Raw genomic sequence first — 19436 nt, forward strand, 5'->3', positions numbered from 1 at the left:
AAACAACTCTAATGTGAAATCATGAGGTGGAAAGTAAACAGCCTAGCATCTCTGACTCAAAGACAAATAAATCCACGAGAGACAACGGTGAAGTTATGAGCAAGCCTTTTATTGTAGCTGCAAACACAACACAGAAAAAAAAATGCACATGAAAGTGTCTAAAACAAGGCAACAAATACACAGTGAGGCCGTCACTGCCGAAAGACTACAGATCCCAGAGATATGAAGGCAGCTGAAAGGGAGGGGAAGTGTGTGTGTGTGTGTGTGTGTGTGTGTGTGTGTGTGTGTGTGTGTGTGTGTGTGTGTGTGTGTGTGTGTGTGTGTGTGTGTTGGAGGGGGGCAACATGGGAAATGAAAGGCGATGGCATCGAGTCACGACAGTCCACTCTGTTCTGGCCGAGTCAACAAGTCAAGGCCAGAAGAGAGCGACTCTACCACTAAATAAAATGTAAACATAAAAAAAGAAATCACTCCACACTTTCAACACATATGTCAAAAAACTAAAATAGTCTACTGAAAGACTTTAAAGAATAGGTTCGCATTTTTTTTCAAGTCTGTGTCAAAACAATGCTCACATATTAATAAAATGTGTTGAAAGTAAACTTTCTTAAAGCCATTTCAGTGTTTTTAAATCAGCGACAAAACCCAGTTATGAGACTCAAGTTAGTTGCTCCTTTGAGTATGAAAATCCCTCTTCGTGTTAGTATTCCTCCATCAGAACTCAGTAAGTAAACACTGATTAGTGGCTGTGATGCAGCTACTCACAAATATTTAAACTCCACTGTGGTTTGCAGACAGTTATCAGACAAGACTCGATGACATAAATACGCCTTTTGAATAAACTTATCGTCCCATTAGCGAATAACGACCGAGCTAAACTTAGCTAAAGTTGATGACTGGCTCAAAACTCCAACTAAACCTGCGAGTATAGTCACTACGTTACCAAACTTCTACACAAAATATTTAGCTGTACCACAATCTGGTGTGACCAGGCCTAAGCTCAAGACTGCTCCAGTTTGATGTCAGCCTCTACAACGACATGTCACTCTTTCTATGAAGCAAGTACATTGAAAAAAAATATGAAACTTTCCCTTAACTAACTGGATAAATCTTTTAGGCAAACAAAGTGGTCCGATCCTCCATTATAGGACATAACAGTTACAGTACGTCAACTCCAGATGTATCTACAAAATCTACAGTGTACATACATGTGGGCTACTGTGGTCACAGTAACACATGTGCAAGAACCAAAATCTATCAAAAATAGTCAAATCACTCAAATAAATTATATCCGATTAAATATAATAAAGCAACTAGATTTATCTGTATGCTCTGCTAATAAAAATAAAGCTTCAAATGATTTGTTTTTAGTCAATTCAACCACTGAGTGCTCGTTAGTGTGAGACAGAGGAGCCCAGCAGCAGCAGCAGCAGCAGCAGGACAGAGGGAGCGCAGTGTTTCACCATACATGGAGCGGAAACACAGGTTACACTGAGTCATAGACATGTGCTCACCCCCCCCCCCCCCCCCCCCACATACACACATATACAAACAGTAACGTCAAGACGAGGACACGCATGTCCTTATTCACAGCTAACGTCTCTCACACACACACACACTCTTTCTGTGCGTTCACACATTTTTTTTGTAAACACCAGCCGTCTACCAAAACACATTCGAGTGTCCATAAATAATTCTCGTCTGGGATTTAAAAAAAAAAGAAAATATACAGATCCCATTTTCACAACAGGCCTCTCTTGGCTTCACGCTTTTGGAAAAAACAAGTCAAACTTATCTTGATAAGCACTTGTTTAGAAAAGCATCACCTAGGCACCGTTTCATTCACAGCAGGCTGAAGCTAGACCCTACGCTAATGCTGAGACACTTCAAACTAAACAGTCCCTTTGTAAACTTCAAATAAATACAAACACACATCACTAAATCACTACTTCTGTACCTAAATATACAGGTGTATATATACACACAGGTGTTAGTGCAGTGACAGATGATGGACAGCAAAGTCTCCAGCAGCAATTAGAGGATAAACTAGTGACCATTAAGACGTTTTAGGTCCACATTGGAAGTGTTTATTCTGCCAGTGCAGGCCCAGTTACCTGCACACACAAACAGAAGTCCATGCATGAGAGCAGCACTTGTCACACTGGTCTTGTGTTTGTTTGAAGGTCTGAAGGGCTTCAGGTTGCTGGTGACTGGAGCGTCCCCGCAAAGCTGCTGTCGTCCATCACGGAGGTTCATCGTCGAGCCACAGTGATCGCTTCTTTCCACCAGATCTGTAGACAACCAGTGTACAAAAAAAACATGCCAATGTAAGACGATACTTTTGTCTCGATAGTGTCGAAATTTTAGCAGTTTCCTTATCCTAAATGAAAGGATCTAGTGTAGCAATACAAGAATCTCAACTTTTTAAAGATGTGTATCAGGACAAACAAGCTTCAGGTTCTGGTTTGTTTCAGAAAATGTATGTAAAGTTACATTTGTACTCAACATGCCTTTTAAATTTCTTAATTCTTCAGACAAAAAAATCTACACCAGTGTCTCTGGAGGTTACCTGTAGCTGAGCCTTAATCCGTCTCCTCCTCCTGTCTCTGGTCTTTCTGAGGGACAGGTACGACAGTTGTCCCTAACAAACCTCTTCTCACAATGTAGGGACACGAGGGACCACTGGGGATGTCTGCAAATCCTGCAGGGCGGGGAGAGGTGAAGACAGAGGATAAAGGGTAAGCAGATGTGGAACAGAGTGTGAAAGTACAAAAATAAAGAGCATCACCAACGGCAGGAACTTTGTCACAGGGTCAGAAAAGTCACAAACAAGATTCAGATATTTAGGGACTGCACCCACGAACGCTATTAATGATACTCAACCAATCAGACCCTCATTAAGATTAACAATCATCTTCACATCTATGCTCCCAGTATTGAGATAGAAAAAGATACCTTTCATGACAACTTCCGGCAGTCCGTAGGGTTCATACTCGGTGTCGTCAAAGGCGGCTGACAGCTGCGTTCTGTTGCGGCGGATTCTCTCAGCCAGACGGGCCGGATCAGCCGGGATGGGGAAGGAACCCGAAAACAACACTCTGTCTCGTAAATTAGCGCCTTCAGGTGATGGGACAGAGGAGACGGGAGGGGGGTCCACTGACTCTTCTTCATCTTCCTCCTCAGTCTGTGTGTACGCACAGCGGAGGTCAGCGGTTGTTGGAGCGCTGCGAGGATACAGACTCTCCTCCGTTTGACTGCTGACACATCTCACGTCTGTCCGGACATCTTTGTCGAAGGAGTCATGTGTTGTTGTTACTTCATCGGTGGGTCTGGAGGCATTAGACACAGCCTCAGGAGTCCCTGTGTAACACTCAGCTGATTTGGTCGGCTTTGGTCTCGAGACTTTGGTGGAATCTTTGGTGGCATGTGGTTGACCAGCTTTCTCAGATAACATCTGGATAACTTCGGTGTCTCTCTTCTCTTTGTGGTGTGTTTGACAGGTGTTTAACGGGTGCATGAGGGTGATCTCATGGTTTTCTTTTTCAGATTCCTGAGTCAAGAGAAACACATAGCGATTAAAGGCCTAAACTTACACGTGAACAAAGTCAAAACTGTGAACTAAAGCATTTTTCTGAGGAGGTACTGAGGACAGGCAGGTGTTTTGAGTTTTTCCTAATAACCTAATAAGAAGCTTCTTGGAAATAAATGTGTAATTCGGTACTAATTATATGGAAAATAGTAATTTCCATGAAAGAACAGTTTTGTCTAAACACAATCATTCATTCACTACTGAAAACATTATTCTCCATACATGTTGAACTGTATACTCTGGGTTATGTATATTCAATCTCTCTATTTACAGTATAATTTGCAACAAATTACAGTTATTTCCCAAAAACTTCTGAGGAAATTCTTAGGACATTACGGACTTGTAAAATTAAGATTCACTAGAAAAACTACTTCAGTCTGAACTCATTCAAAATGGACTGCAATTATATATAACTAGTGAGGGATTTCTACCAAAAAACCTTGACATAAACGAGCATAAAGCACACATAATGGTCTGGTATACAAATGAGTGATTAAAAACAAATCACCTGGACAATCTGATTACATTCCTGAAGAGTAGCAGTCTTTTTCGAGGGATCGAGACTCTTTGGTTCAGGGTTCAAGTTGCTGTTCTGAAGTCTTTTGGTAAAACAAGAACAAAAAAGTTAATTCAAAGCAAACAGAAAAGAAGACGACAGAAACCTACAGACAGACATACATTGTGTTTGCTTTACATCTAACATAAACACCTTACATATATGCATTTAACACAAGCTTCAAATGCAAGTTAATGGCATATTTTCCTCTGCTTCTTTAGAGTGTTACCTGGAGAACAACATGCGGCCCTGCAGTTTGTTGGAGGAGCAGGAGAGGAACAACTCATCTTCTCTGACGACTGTCACAATGCCAGGGCTCTCCTGAACACCCAGGTAAGGTGCCTGAACCTGAACCGTCACAGCCAGAGCCTGGCTCTGGGGCATCTCACTGGACTGTGTGGCTGCAGAGATCTGGTCCTGGGTCTCAGACTGGTTGTCTGTGTTGGGAAGGAACTGGTGAAACGTTGGGGCTGGTTGGGAGGCCAGTCTCCACACAACAAGCTCCTCGGCCTGCTGCTTGGTCTCTGCAGAGAGAGCGCAAAACCTCGTCTGGAGCTCCTCCACCTGGACAGGAGGGGAAAGACAGGTCAGACGGAATCAAACCAAATAAAACTCAACATAGGTAAAACATAAGAATAATATAACTGTAACTCAAAAAGTGGGAACATCTATACATTTCATAGTTTATTCATTATATATTTCATTTCCCTGTGTATGTGATTATTTGAAACTATTTCTGTCCCTCATCTTCAGTAACAGTCACGCCATTGTTGTGGTATTAAGAGGTCACATGCTGTCACTACCTGCTGCTGTAGGCGGTTGATCTGAAGCTCAGACTCCGCCTCCAGCTCTTCTTCAGCCTTTGTACTCCTCCAATCTTCCATTCCTAACCCTCCTTCATCTTTCTTCCTCTTCACATCCCGAAGCAGTGGCTGCTGTGCGTCAGCGGTGATATTATCCGGCGCACTTAATGACCTCTGCTCCGCTAAGCAGGACAGAGACGCATTTCCTGTGTTTTGGCTTTGCTTGACTTGGTCTTCTTGTTTTTCACTGTCAGTGTGTAATGCTGAGGTCGTGGTGCCTGAGACACTCAAGCCCTCTATTACTCGTTTCAGTAGCTCATTCTCCTGTCGGAGGGCGAGCAGTTCTGCGACCATGTCTGCTGTACCTCCATCTTGACTACACTCACCCATCAAACAAGCAGAGTCATGGTTACTCTGGTTACTCTGAGTCTCGTCCTGAGAGCCTGGATGCTGTTCCCCAGTCCATAAGGCTTCATCGTCTGATTCGTCACTAATAGCTGTTGGTCTTTCAGCATTAGTCACAATCTCTAGTTGACCTCTTTGTGCATAATAGTCACTGTCTGCTAGTGAGTTTGTAGTGAGGTTTGACTGCAGCCCTGAGATCTCCTCAGACCTCTCATCTAGTGTCTCCTCTTCTTTCAGTTCTCCATCCTCCACCTCCTTGACCATCATCTCCTCTCTTCTTGTCTCCTCCTCTTCCTTGTGTGCATCCAGCTCTTGCTTGTAGCGCTGCAGTTCCTCTCCCTGGATGAGGAGGGCACTCTCCTTCTCGTGTAGCTCACATAGAAGACCGGAGATGTGCCGACTCTGCTTCTCAAAGGCCGTGGTGAGCTGCTCAGTCTGACGTGTCACCTGAGAAGAAAATAAAAAGGACAGAAGAAGAGAGAAAATGTTGAAGATGAACTGGTAACAAGCAGAGTAGTAGTAGCTACTCTACAGCGGCCCTGAGTGGCTTCTTTCAAAACGTCTTTCATAATAAACATTATCATTCTACATCACCTTTTTTGATAGAGCCGACTACTCGCAATCAAAGTAGGTCTAAACAATGAAGCAAAACTTTATCAAAATTACAATATGGTCAGGAGGCGGAATGCATGTTAAACTACCATTTTAAATTAAATATTGTCGTGCAGCAGAGATTTCCTGGCCTTCACATTATATTCTACAGGCTTAAGAAAACAGATTCCCGCAATATTCTCACGTAACTCATTTTAATGTTTTTTCATTGAAAATAAGAATGTAAACATTATCACTCCCTCTAATATCGCAATTCATAACACAATTGAACTGTCAGCCAAACTAATCACAGTTATTTTTTTCAAAAGTGTTGATTTAGTATATAAAATACTTTTCTTTGTATCTTTTCTAATATAAATTGTACTACTGTGGGCTGGACAAACTGAATGCACTGAACTGTAGATCCACCATTACTAACCTGGCTCTGCAGGGCCTCCAGTTTAACCTGGTACTGGTTGGCACGTTCTGTCTCCTTTGTGTTCTCCTCTTGCAGGCGCTCCACCTCTTTTGTCAGATCTGAGGAGACAGGCTCAACCTTCTGGATGTCAGAAAGTGGCCTCCTGTGGTCGGACAGGGGAGACCCTCCCAGATAGTTCTGTCTGTCGTCTTCCATGTCAGTGGCGACTACACCCGTTTGTTGCTCATCTGACGGAGGTGAGGGTTCAGGATCTATCACGGTTCGCTCTTCCTGGACTAGATCGGCTGTGGCCTGAGATACAAGCATGTTGCGTTGGTTGGTGGACTGGCAGAAGAGGAGGTGCTGCTCTGGTGAGGGGAGGAGCTTGTTGTCGCAGCGACCGATGTTGGAGTTGAGCTCATCATCATGGAGGGTCAGGTATGTCAGCGGGCTGTTGGCCAATGAGAGTTTCTCCTCTTCCAGTGAGTCTTCTTCTCTACTGCGCTTCAGTTCTTCCAATTCAGCTTTAAGTTCTTCCAAATTTGTTCTCAACTCTTTCTTTACATCCACGTCTGTGTTGTTTATTCGGTTCCTCTCCTCTTCCTCTCTCTTTTGCTCTTCTTTTTCTAAAGCCAGCTGGGCTTTCACCTCCGCTAGCTGTTTCTTTAGCTGGATATTAAGCTCTATCATTTCACTCTCCCGGTCTTGTAGCGCTTTGTTCTTCTCCTCCTCCCGCTCCTCTCTCTCCCTTTCGTCTCTTTCCTCCCTTCCTCTCGCCATCTCTGTCTCCAAAGCAGCCATGGCCGTCCTCAACCTCTCTGTCTCAGCCCTCTCACTCTCCAGCTGTGCCTTCCATTCCTTGTCCTGGTCGTCCTTCTCCACAGCCTGGCTGGCACGTTTGCGGCTGAGTTGTTTCAGCCGGGTCCTGGCTTCCGTCTCTGCCCGTCGTTGGGCTTCCAAGTCCTCAAGTCTTTTCTGCAGTTCTTCACGTGCATCATGAAGCTCTGAGCGCAGCGTGGCGTTCTCCCTCTTGAGGTCTTCAGAGCCCTTGCAACGATCACAACCCATAGAGGCGTTGGTGGGTGTACCAGCAGCAGAATGAGAGGAAGTAGAGAGCCCTTGATCAGATGTGGACTGCTTGTTTGTCCCAGAGCTGTCACTCTCGATCGCCTCATTTCCCCTTTGGAAACACTCAGAGTCTGAGGAGATAAGGTCCGTGATGTGTTCGGAGTCGATGCCTTCTCCTGGCTCTCTGTCAGACGGGTAAGATGCTGCGATCTCTGCCCTTCTCTTATCCACATCCTCGTCCTCGTCCCTCCTCTGCTCGGCTAGGGCGGTGTCACTGGGCCTCTTGGTGTGAGTTGATGGTCGAGAATGAAGAGCGTAAGAAGGTTGAGGGGAGAAACTCTGCCCAACAGGGCAAAACTGGACAGGTTGTAGAGGGGCTGCTGGGACAGCTTTTTGCTCTGAAGTTAAAAGGAAAGAAATACAAAAATCAGAGCTTATCTCTATTTTTAATGCATTACTCGCATACATAGTTACTTTTGTTTTGATTTGAGAAAGTGGATGGCGTATTAATGACCAGCAGGGGGCAGCACTGGGATTAGAGAGTTTTGCATTAGAGGAGAATTGACACGGCATGTATTGTAGAATCCATCAATGTCAAGCACTCATTAGGACTCGTCCACTAAAATACTTAATGTCCATAATCCCTTTATAAAATTCTAATTAATCATCATGTATTTGCTCGCTTTGGTGACTTTTAGCAAGACACCGAATCCCTACAAACTCCTGACTACTTGACCTCCCAGTGGACGTATCCCATTACTGATACACGTCACGGCTTTGTCCTCTCTCCTACACACAGCTCGCTCCTCACCCTGCAGTTCTTTGAGGAGACGAAGGGCGTCAGCTTGCTCCTCTGCCAGTCTCCTCCCCTCCTCCTCCAGAGCTCTCTCTCTCTTCCTGCTCTGCTCCAGACTCACTGCCACACCCTCAGCCTCACGCAGAGCTTCCTAATGGGGGAGTAAAAAAAGTAAATAATACACCACACAAATAAGATGGATTGCATCCAGCTGTTTTGAGACAGCCTTTTGAAATATTTGTCTCTACAAAGAGCCTCTTTACAATATGTCTAACAGATGTATGTGTGTGATGGGACATCCTTAATTTCCCCTGATCAGTTTAAAACTAAGACCCTAATAACTATATACAAGTGTAAAGGTCTAATTTTGATATATACCTGAGATGTTTGTGTTTGTGCAGCAGGACTTCCAGATAAGCAATAACTTTGTAAGAACTATGTATTTACAGCTACTTAAAATCATAGTGTCACAATAGCCACAAACCACAGATAAGCAAGCTACGGATTAATGCTGATGTTGCAAGCTGGTATACATGTAATGAACTACCACAAACAAACTACTCCGGAGGGTTGAAATGCAACTGTACCCAGCTTTGGTCTAATTCTGCTCTTGTGTGCAAGTTTAACAGTTCACCATCCAGATTCAGTGTTAGTTATAGTACAGCTGGGCTTTTTCGAGTTCAGTAGGATATGTTTGTATGATTCTTGCCAAGGTGACGGGCAAGAGAGGCCATTTAAGAAATCAATATCAGATAACTCACCTGTTTAGCTCTGTGAACCTGTTATGCTCTCCAATGCTAAACCTTTATTATAACATAATAATGCAGCACCTGGATGATTGAAGAAGCCACAATTTACTTATTTAGTAATTAATTTAGTAACTTATTTATAATTTATTCACTCATCTTAGACTGACATATGGCACATTAAGATGTTGTTTAAAAATGTATGGAGTTCATTATACATCTACTGCCCAGCCTCAGCTAATGAATAATTAAAGTGAGACACTGACTCACTAGACTCAGGACCATCACTAGCATCTGTCTGTGTGTGTGTGTGTGTGTGTGTGTGTGTGTGTGTGTGTGTGTGTGTGTGTGCGCGTGTGTTACCGTCAGTTTGGCTTGTGTCTGTGACTCTTTCTTCTGGCTCTCCTGCAGCTGTCCCTCCGTCCACTTTAGTTTCTCTTTCAGAGTGTCCAGCTCCTTGTTCAACTCCTGCTTCTGTAGAGAAAGCTGATACAGGATATTAGGACTCAGTAGCTGATTAAAAAGGGAAATTAAATTAAACAAGACTGGAGGGAAAAGACATAAGAAAAAGGTGAAAGTAGGAGGTAAAATAATAAATTAATGTCTGTAGTTGTAGGCGCAGGAATCAGGAGCAGTGAAGGGAACAGGAAGCAGGAGAGGAATCAGTGATCAATAACGGGCATAAGCTGTGTCTAATGTCAATAGTGGGGATCTCTGTGGGGAAAGTGAGGAAGACTTAACAGGCTGATCGGCTTCCCACCAGTGCTGATCCACGTGAACAGTGTTTAAGGTAGAGTTATCGTAGAGTGCTGTATAAGATCACTACTGATCCAGTTTTATTAATCACATTACATTACTAATCCAACAAATGAGTTACTTTCCTCAACTTTTTGACTTTTAAAAGATACATTTTACAGAAGGTTTTTGTGGATGTCATTATTAGACACTGATATGGGCTTTGTTCATCATTGATTGACCCAATTCTAAGTTAGCCAAGAAATCTAGTGACATAAGTTCCTGTCATATGTAGTGTAACCAGTTTAACTACTTCTCTCAGGATGGAGTTCATTACTAATGAGAGACGTAGCACGGACTGTATAATCTACTTTTACTTACTTCCTGCCACACCTTAACAGCTCATACATTATATCTACTCACAAATCAAATCAGCTGATCATTTTGAGTTTTCCGTGTTGGCGATCTTCTTGGAAATTACTGCTTTCTCCAGTTTTTTGGGACAACTTATGCAAATGTTCCTTAGGAAACACAAGGCTGTTGTATAATGTTCTGACAAGGCTTTAATCAGTTCATTAACTGCTATCAAACATCTAAAAGAGAATCTTTCAAACCTTGAGTTCTGTTGGTTAGTCATGACTGAAACTCCATGCATTTGCAAACTTGGAAAACACAAATTCCATAAAGAGCTGTGTAAATCAAGATATGCACTATCAGCGGTTGAATGTGTGATTTGATTGGACACAAGCTGTGCCTCTACTGTGTGTTTACTCTCCGTAGCCTTGTCAGATAAAACAAGATAACATCTGTGTGGTTTATAAAGGGCTTACAGCGTTAGTAGAATGAATGCTCATTGTTCACACCATGTCTGAAAGCAAAGGATCTACTGATAAAAAAAGAACTACCACAGCATTCCTTCACATAAAGGAAATCCAAATGAAAAGAATAAAGAATTACAACACCACGTCTTCAAGCACAAACACATTCCTCCATCTCTTCAGTCATGCAGCTTGCCTCAACACACCTTCAGACAAATCTTCCATCTACCTTCATCCCGCAGCCATGCCTTCACGCCTCGCTTACTATGAACTTTTTAACCATTTCTCACACACGAGATATGAGTTTGTTACACGCTCCCATAACCAAAAGCATTCGACACACAGTCATTACCTTCGCTGCTCAACCTTTCCACTGGGGAGAAACCGAGAAGAGGACGAAGCGGAGAGGACAGCGGGTGGAAACAAAAAAAGGAAACAGAAACACAAGAGGGCAAGAGAGTGAAACAGAGAGTGAGAGAAAACAACAAGGGTAAGAAGCAAGTGTGGGAGAACAAAAGAGAACAGTGTGTGGACCTTTTCTTTAAGTAATACAAGTACCAAGAAAAAGAGAGAGGAAGAAGAGGAGAAGGAATAGAGACGAGGAAGCAAGGAAGAGAAAAGGGGAATAGCTGAAAAGACAGAGCAGACTTATGAACCAAAATATAAACAATATGTACATATTCCTCCAATGTTCATACAGATCTGAATTAAAGGCTTTATCTTGGTGAATGTATTTGTATGAAAAAACATATTAGTGGCTTGTTCATGCCTATATGTATGTACGTTGTGTGTATGTTTACCTTGTCAGCCTGGGCCTGCAGGGCGTTGTGGAGCGTCCTGGCCTGCTGGAGCTCCACGTTGAGCTTATTCACCTCCTGCTGATGCTGCTTCTCCAGACTCTGCCTCTCCTTCTGAAGCTCCGTCACATCCTGGGGACACACACACACACACACACACACACACACACACACACACACACACACAAATCTGAGCCACTATCCTCAATTGTAATGTGGAACAAATACCTTTTTTACAAGAGTTGAATGAAACAAAAAGCTGGTTGGACAAAAATCTGAAATGTTCTCTTGCTTCCTTTAGCCATTTCTCCAAGCATCTTCTTTTACTTCTCTTAATCTGTCCACATCACCCGTCTCACCCTCTGGTGTTGTTTCTCCAGCTCCTTTGAGCGTTGTTGGTGTTGCAGTCGGATGCTCTCCGTGTTTTGCCTCTGACACTTCAGCTCTTCCTGTAGCTGCTTCAGCTTTTGCTCAGCTCCTGACGCCTGCCACACAAACACACACAACATGCTCTCTTTAAAATGACAACAAGGCAACTTTCTATCTTTTTATCTTCTGGTGCTAACTAGGGATCTGCATTTGACATTCTAACACAAGGAAAGCACCAACACTGTGAGAACTTAGCATAGATACTCTTAAATGAGACAATTGTCAGCCCCTCCCAGTCTCTCCATGGCTTTGCAAAATGGTTAGATTTCACAAAATATCAGCTGGATTGTTGTACAGCTCAGAGCAGAACAAGGACACTGTTTTTCCAGAGCGCTCATTCCAAAGTACCCGATAATAACGGATTGTGTAACATGTAAAATATATCCCAACGCGTTTGTTATTTTCAGGAAAGTCAAAGAGAAATGTGTGACCAAATGAGGGCGACACCCATTTGGGAAAATACAGCACATTAGCAGCTGTATGAAACACATGTGTTTTCAGTAGTAGTACCACCAGTGGTGTGATAGTGGGTGTTTTTACCCGCTCACTCTCCTGGGCCATGCGTGTGTGTGCCAGGCTGAGCTCATCACGGGCCTTCTGAAGGCTGAGCTCTCTGGTCCCGAGCTCCTTCTGGCTTTGCACCATCTCGCTCTGGATAGACTTCAGCGCCGCGGCCTTCGCACACAGCTCCTCCTCCAGAGCAGTGACACGACTCCACGCGTCTGTTAAAGATGCTGCTGGATGGACCAGACACACAGAGACATACCGGTTAATACGCTCCCATGAACACCTTTTAGGAACACCACCAAGTCAATTTAAAAATATCTTTTAAGGCCTTAAGGAACCATACCAGTGTTAGTAAAAGTTTTATCTCATTTACTAAAATGATACACAGTTTGCATCACTGACAAAATATTGATTACATTGTGTTAATCAAAATATTTGAGGGAAATCAGAGTCATGAAAACATTTGAATGCCAGAGTTAGAAGGATTTCAACTTTAAATAGAGGAAAGGTGAACGAGTGGGTGGAGAAGCCACAGAGAGACAACAGGGGAGGAGAAGTGCTGGACAACACATATTTATAAGAATTCTTCCCTCAAAATGAGCCTCGACATTATCAGCAAGAACACCTTGTTTTCTTACAACTGACCACCAACAGTCAACAACACACAGCTGGAGTCTTCACTAATGGGGTCGATCCATACAGACTCATTGATCAGCACAGCTGTTGTAACTGTATGACACGTTCACAAAGCCTGCGGATGAAATCAACGTCTGTCCAATATGTTGTCCTGTATCTTTTTCCTTTATTTTACAATACTGTTCAACGTTTTAAGTGTCTCTTTCAAATTAATCACAATTTAATGTACCACTAATCTAAAAAATAACCTACTGTTGTTTTCTACGATTTACATTTAACAAGCAAATCTGAATAAAATCCTGCAACGTGTTTAAAGTATGTGTGACTTCAGAGATTACAGTAGAGAAGAGCGCAATAAAAGAACACAACAGCAAACAGCCAGTGAAAAGCACACCATAAGTAAACACTGCTCCCTCCCCCTCTGTGTCCCAGCAGCTAGAAGAAGCATTTATTGTTTCACATTGAACAGTCCCCTTCCTCCTCTGAACAAACATCTGAATGGAGTGTAACAGAGAGAAAGAGGAGCGTTATCTCACAATTAGTAAGCGTACTAAGAGCCAGTGTACATCATGGAGCTGGCCTGGGGGCGGAGTCTCCGGCTGAGCCAGTGATTTCTACACAAGTCTTATGTAACAAGTGTTGAGGTTATACAGAGTACATGAGATTTGTTGAGGCAGTCCCATCAGAGCTGAAGAAAAGCATCAGTGGGAATTAGCCTTGATGTAAATATGAACATTTTAGCCATTTCTTAACTTTATGGAATCACATTCATAAGCAATGAACTGATCCTACCAACAAGTATTGACTTTGTCGCCAAAGACCATTCTTATTATTATTATTTTTATTGTACAAAAACTACTAAAAATGAAAATTGATGCATTGTAGTATATTTAGCCCAAACACATGCGCTAATTGCTTCTGTTTGAATAACATTATTGTTGTTTTTTTTTCTCTTTTCACGGGATGTGTGACAATAAACAATAACAAAAATATAAAGTAACACCAGCCTTCCAAAATTACACTTTGGCTTATTAGCAATAGTCAACAGTAAGTCATTCTGACCAGACTTTGCTCTCCATCTCTCAGAATGAATTTGAGGCCAGCTGTGACTGAGCTGTTGCTGCTGTGGCCTCTGGAGAGGGGGACAAACTCCCAAAAGAAATCAAGGGATTGTCTCACAAAGACAACATGTGTCCTGGTCTTAGTTAGCTATCCAGATAGCTTAATTAACTATGTAGGAGACATGCTGCCGTGTTGAGCTGTATGTTTGTATTTGCAACTATAAATGGGCGACATCCAGTCGTGACCATATGGCATTACTCACCGTCTGTCTCTGTCCGGTGGTCCTTCTCCTTTCCACAAACCCTCGTCTCCGACTGGCCTTGACCGATGACATCCGTGCAGGGTGTCTGGGGAGAGCTCGGGGACGGTCTCCTGGCTGCTGGCCTCGAGTTATCCTGTTCCCACGGAAAGGCAGCCGAGGGAGTGGAGAAGATGTCCGATTGGTCGGATGGGTGGCGTTGGGGCGTGTTCTTGTGTTGGTGTCGTGGTGACGAGGCTGAGTCAACTTCAGAGAACGGGAGCCGCTGCAAAAGGGAGGAGAAAAGAAAGAAAGAGGAGAATGTGAACAGGATGTCTAACTAGAAAGAATAATTTACAAACAACAGGGTTAAAGTTCCTTCACTTAAACTGCATTTTACTGATATCAATTTTGATCTTTTCTTTCTTTTTGATCTTAAAACAATTACACTGGGCTATTACCATAAGCAAAATTCTGATCAATTCAGATCTTCTGAGAAATTGAAAATAGTTTGTGCTTATTATTATCACTTTAGACTAAGTACAATATTTTGATATATGATATCATCCCAATATAATTCCAATGAAAGACAAAAAATTATCATATTGAATTACTGCCCAGCCTTAATCTAGAACTGACAATAGTCCCTAACAAACACACTCTTTACTCCTGTTTGAGTGACATTTGATAAAAACTACACTGCACCGCTGTTTAAGAAAATGAATGAGCGTTTTTTTAAAGAATGAAACTGTGTATGTATGTGTATATATATATATATATATATATATATATATATATATATATATATATATATATATATATATATATATATATATATATATAAGACCGTTTTAAAGATTTCTGTCCTCAGTAGAAACTACTGGAATTCCCTTGGAATTTGTTGACAATAAGAAAAACTGAATAATCAAATCAAACAGCTTCAACCTAAAACCCCACATCAGTCTTGAACAAGCCATTGCATAGGTCTGCACAAAAACATGCTGGTACTTACTCGAATATGAAGTGCCCGGCTCTGTCCTTCATCTCTATAACCTGGCTTCTCCTCCTTTCTATTCCCTACAGGGCAAAAACACAGCATAGTGATTGGACTTGGTTCCTAAAGCTAATCACAAAAGCTGAACATAACAACGTCAGTGAAGACCTAAATGGTTTACTGACATGAGAGGAAAGATAAATACAACAGTCCTCAGAGAGTGAAGGGTTTGGAGAGGACGGGAGCTAAGGGAGTGTATTTATAACCTCTCTGCTCATTTGGGAGTTTTCAGTTTCATTTTCCACATTATTCAGTCCATTAATGAAAGAGAGGATAAAAACAGGACCGTACCACTGTGTTCCCAGGGTGATGTTGTATTCCAGCAGGGTGTAGAAAACAACGTAGTGTCTGAGGATCTGCTGCTGTTCTGCAGCTTCTCTAGCTCTGCCTCCAGCCTGAGAGAGAGAGAGAGAGAGAGAGAGAGAGAGAGAGAGAGAGAGAGAGAGAGAGAGAGAGAGAGAGAGAGAGAGAGAGAGAGAGAGAGAGAGAGAGAAACCTAATTTGTCTCATAATATTGCACCATTAACCCAATAAGAATGATTACAGCTTCATGACTGAATGTCATTTCACTGGTCCTAACCTTTTGATTTCAAGGGTGAGTTTGTTGTTGAGGGTGCGAGCAGCGTCTACCTGGCCCTCCAGAGAGCATACTTGGGCCTGCTTAGTCTGGAGCTCCTGGGTCAGGCGCTCGCTGCCGGTCACCGCTGCCTTGGCCTCCTCTCGAACCCCCTGGAGCTCTCTCTGCAGATACTGGAGCTCCCCACGGACCTCCTCATACTGGACAGGGACAAAGAGGAGGAGAAAGAGAAGAGGGAGAGGTACAGTACATATTTCAGGATTTGGTATGAAAATACCAGATGACGATAGTGTTGTATTGAATTGAAGACTTGGATGTGGCTCTCAACATGGCTGCCTGCTTGTACCTTGACGGTCTGTTTTTCGAGGCTCGTGTGGATGTTGTCTAGTTGCAGCTGTTTCTGCTTGTTCTCTCTGGACAGTCGCTCCTGATGGACCTGCAGCTCCTTCACCTTTTGCTGAACCCGTCCAGACAGCCCCACCGTCCAGTCCTCCTCTGCCCAACTCATCTCTCTCTACCTGGGCCTGACACCACAAAAAAAATAATCAAATACTGGTCAAGTTTTACTTCTGGACAGAAAAGAGTTCCTTTCTGTTCAAAAGGCACTTGGTTTCTGATGACTTGGGTTGGCCATTTGTATTCAAATGCATGCGTCCATGAGAAACCCTGCTAGCTGACCTGTCTTATTCCGGCTTGACAGATCCAGAGTCAGACAGTTCCTGGAGCCATGGAGTGATGAAACCAGCAACACACACACACAGTCTGAAAGAAAGAGGAAGTACAGGCCTAAGTGAGGTGCAGGGAGCTCTTTGTCAATTAGTGTTGTGACAGAGGATTCAATCCACACCACATGTATCTAAACATGTTTCAATCATCTGTGCCTGTGGCTGTGAGTCCTGACTTGAATATGTTATGTTGCTACGGCTCTGATCCCTCAGGAAGACACTGGTTGTCACCGCTGGGCAGCTGTGACTCAGTGTTTTCCAACACAGACCGCCTGCAATGTTCCAAGAGCTCCTCAAGTGAAAAAATAAATTCCTTCTCTCTCAAACTTCAACAGCTACAACAGTTATATGCGTACTTACAAACTGGAAATGTTGCAATGCAGTGTTTTCAAGTTAAATCTGCAAACACTGCATTTACTGCACTAGCACATTTTATAGACTAGGGGTTAACACCAAGAATTGGTGGCCCCTGGAGTGGCTACAGAGACTGTACAATAGCACTTTTGTGGAAGGACTTCTTCCAAGTGAGTGTGTGATTTAATTTAATCGAAGCCTTGCATTTATGATGCTGGTTAACAAGCTGCATTTGGTTTCGAGCTGCCACTGTCAACTATTGTTATCACAGATTAATCTATAAACCATTTTCATTATTCATCAATTCATAGTTTAGGCTATAACACATCAGAAAACAGTAAAAAAAAAAAAAAAAAAAAAAAAAAAAAGATTACTGTCACAATTTTCCCAGAGCCTGGGGAACCTCAAATTGCTTATTTTATAGTTCTGATAAATTAAGCAATTTACTAAGAGTTAACAGAAAGAAAAGCAACAAATCCTGTATATTACCCTATAATAATCATATAAATAAAATCAAGCATATCTGACTCTGTCAGCGAAAAAATAATGAATTCTTGGAGTGATTTCCATTGTTGACATTAGTGTTATCACAGTTCACGTCCTTATCAAGGAGGCAGCTAGCTAGCTTAGTAGCTAGCTTAGTTGTCTAAGACACATACTATGTACTTGCAACATCCCTTATTTCCTGATAATCTACTATAAAGTTTCAAATAAAAAAGGCAAAATGCCTAAATACAATCTTTAATAAAGATGGTAGAGACAGGTTAGTTTCTAATATCTGAGATATTAGAAACTAGGCACTAAAACTAGCAAAATCCAAAAAGTTCACATAATAAAAGACAAAAGCTGTGTGATATTGTTCAAGATGTAAACATCAGTGGATTAGTTTAAACCTTAAAACATGTCTGTTTAAGAATACAATCTACCTGACACTATTGCCTTTAAGGGGATCTGTCACCTCCATAACTATAAGGTGGCAGCTTTGGCTTCTCATGTTTAAGCAAACTAAAGACAGAATCTAGCTAATCTGGCTAAGGTTTAGTTTCGCTAAGGTTTAGTTTAGTAGAGGAGGAGACAGGGATCCAGGGGTTGAACCGTGGCCTGTTCTCTTACCATCGTGTGATCACGAGGTTCAACCACAACAAAAGACAACTGACAACTTCCCAAAAAAAAGTTGAATTTAAACGTAACATCCATCCTGACCACCGCCAGTGAAATAATGTCAACGCTCACACAACCCGTACCGTGACTGATAGACACAGACTGTCGGTGCTTCAGTGGTCAGTCACTGACAACTAGCGTTAACCTAGCACTGATGCTACTAGCTAACCACACACTAGACTTACCTCTCACTTTAGAGAGTATACAAAGGGCGCACAGCCGGCGGGGAGAACCACACAGACCCGGTGGCGGTACTCTGATAGCGTCGTTTAAAAGTAACACCGGCCTCCAGATCTTCTTCACTACCGTTACACAACGGGACGAACTGTCGCTTTGAACGGAACCGAAGCTAACGACTGACGTTAGCTGACAGTTTTCATATCTGATACAAGATGCCGCGCGCGTCTCACGCAGCTGACAAGCCAACAGAGTCGTTGTGGCACGAGGAGGGGGTGGGGGCTAGTGACGTAGCACGGGAATGTTTTGGGGAAAAGTCCTCGCGGCGGTATATGAACTACTGAGGACCTCTGGCGGTCAGATGTGTGAACGGTATTTACAACAGCCTGAATGATCTGATACTTTCAATAATGTGTGCAATGAAATAGCCAAGGACCAGATTACCAACCTGACAGAGCTGAAAGCTGCTTTTGGCTCCCAGACCTTTGGGCCCCCAAACGCCCCAGGTTCTCAGAGTGACAAGTAGTTGATCGTAAATGAAAAAAACAATTAACTACAGGGACACTCACCTTTTTTTCCACTGTGGTGGAGTTGTCTGTCTGAAACCGCCTCTGGACAAACTGGTAAATGGACCTAAATTTAAGATTTTGTGTTTTTGTTTTGTCAAACTATTTCAAAGGTCCACAACAATTTATTTACAGTCAGTGTTTAACAATACTTTGATTATCTATAATTATCTTTGGTGTGGGAATAAGCACCACTCATGAACTGATAGAGCCTTAAGGCAGATATGCTTTATTACCATACATTAAAGGAATGTCTTGGTGAGTTTCCCAGAGTGAAAATCTGGTTTCATTCATTTATCACTGCTGATACTGTGCATACATGTTGTGTCTATTCAAATCAACACACATCAAACTTGGAGCTATTAAATGTTTCAGAATAGAAATACTTAACATAATTGTGAACAGAGAGTGGAAGGCAATGGGACTTCATAGGGACCCATGCACCTCATTTTCCCCCTTGGGGTTAATCCCTCCATGTTTCCAGCAGTAGTTGTTTTTCAACTACCAGGTAACAAATTCAACAATAAATTTCACACAGAAATTTGCATGCCGTTGACAAATGTTTTGATCCCACTGCGATTTTGGTGGCATAGACAAAAATGATCACTTTTGGCAATAGGAATGTGGT

The 19436-nt window shown here is 42.5% G+C and overlaps 1 protein-coding gene across 2 annotated transcripts; it reads right to left on the reverse strand.

The window, feature by feature from the left end:
* Nucleotides 1-88: 88 nt before the first annotated feature.
* Nucleotides 89-18437, reverse strand: si:dkeyp-115e12.6 (centromere protein F). Of its 2 annotated transcripts, none has more exons than XM_068714964.1 (19): nt 18251-18437; nt 16504-16587; nt 16172-16349; nt 15829-16025; nt 15540-15643; nt 15207-15271; nt 14219-14480; nt 12292-12485; nt 11682-11807; nt 11326-11454; nt 9336-9458; nt 8242-8377; nt 6384-7828; nt 4949-5800; nt 4375-4709; nt 4098-4188; nt 2956-3550; nt 2570-2701; nt 89-2291 (listed from the first exon to the last, which is right to left on the reverse strand). In XM_068714964.1, the coding sequence occupies exons 3-18, from the start codon at nt 16331-16333 to the stop codon at nt 2583-2585; spliced, it is 4935 nt and encodes a 1644-aa protein (XP_068571065.1). In that variant the 5' UTR covers nt 16334-16349; nt 16504-16587; nt 18251-18437; the 3' UTR covers nt 89-2291; nt 2570-2582. The 2 variants fall into 2 exon arrangements, with proteins under 2 accessions (XP_068571065.1, XP_068571064.1); XM_068714963.1 differs by having other exon boundaries at nt 12292-12488.
* Between the last annotated feature and the right edge of the window lie 999 nt (nt 18438-19436).

The sequence above is a fragment of the Cebidichthys violaceus genome, unplaced genomic scaffold (assembly GCF_023349555.1).
Source record: "Cebidichthys violaceus isolate CVI_PGR_0920_01 unplaced genomic scaffold, fCebVio1.0.p SCAF_2, whole genome shotgun sequence".
NCBI lineage: Eukaryota > Metazoa > Chordata > Actinopteri > Perciformes > Stichaeidae > Cebidichthys > Cebidichthys violaceus.

What these genes read in the sequence shown, in the direction of transcription:
- si:dkeyp-115e12.6 (XM_068714963.1), bottom strand. Translation starts at nt 16,333, where the DNA reads ATGAGTTGGGCAGAGGAGGACTGGACGGTGGGGCTGTCTGGACGGGTT. An exon ending in GGCCGCATGTTGTTCTCCAG is followed by an intron (nt 4,189 to 4,374) that starts GTAACACTCTAA and finishes TTTTACCAAAAG; the next exon opens with ACTTCAGAACAGCAACTTGA. An exon ending in AATGTAATCAGATTGTCCAG is followed by an intron (nt 3,551 to 4,097) that starts GTGATTTGTTTT and finishes CTCTTGACTCAG; the next exon opens with GAATCTGAAAAAGAAAACCA.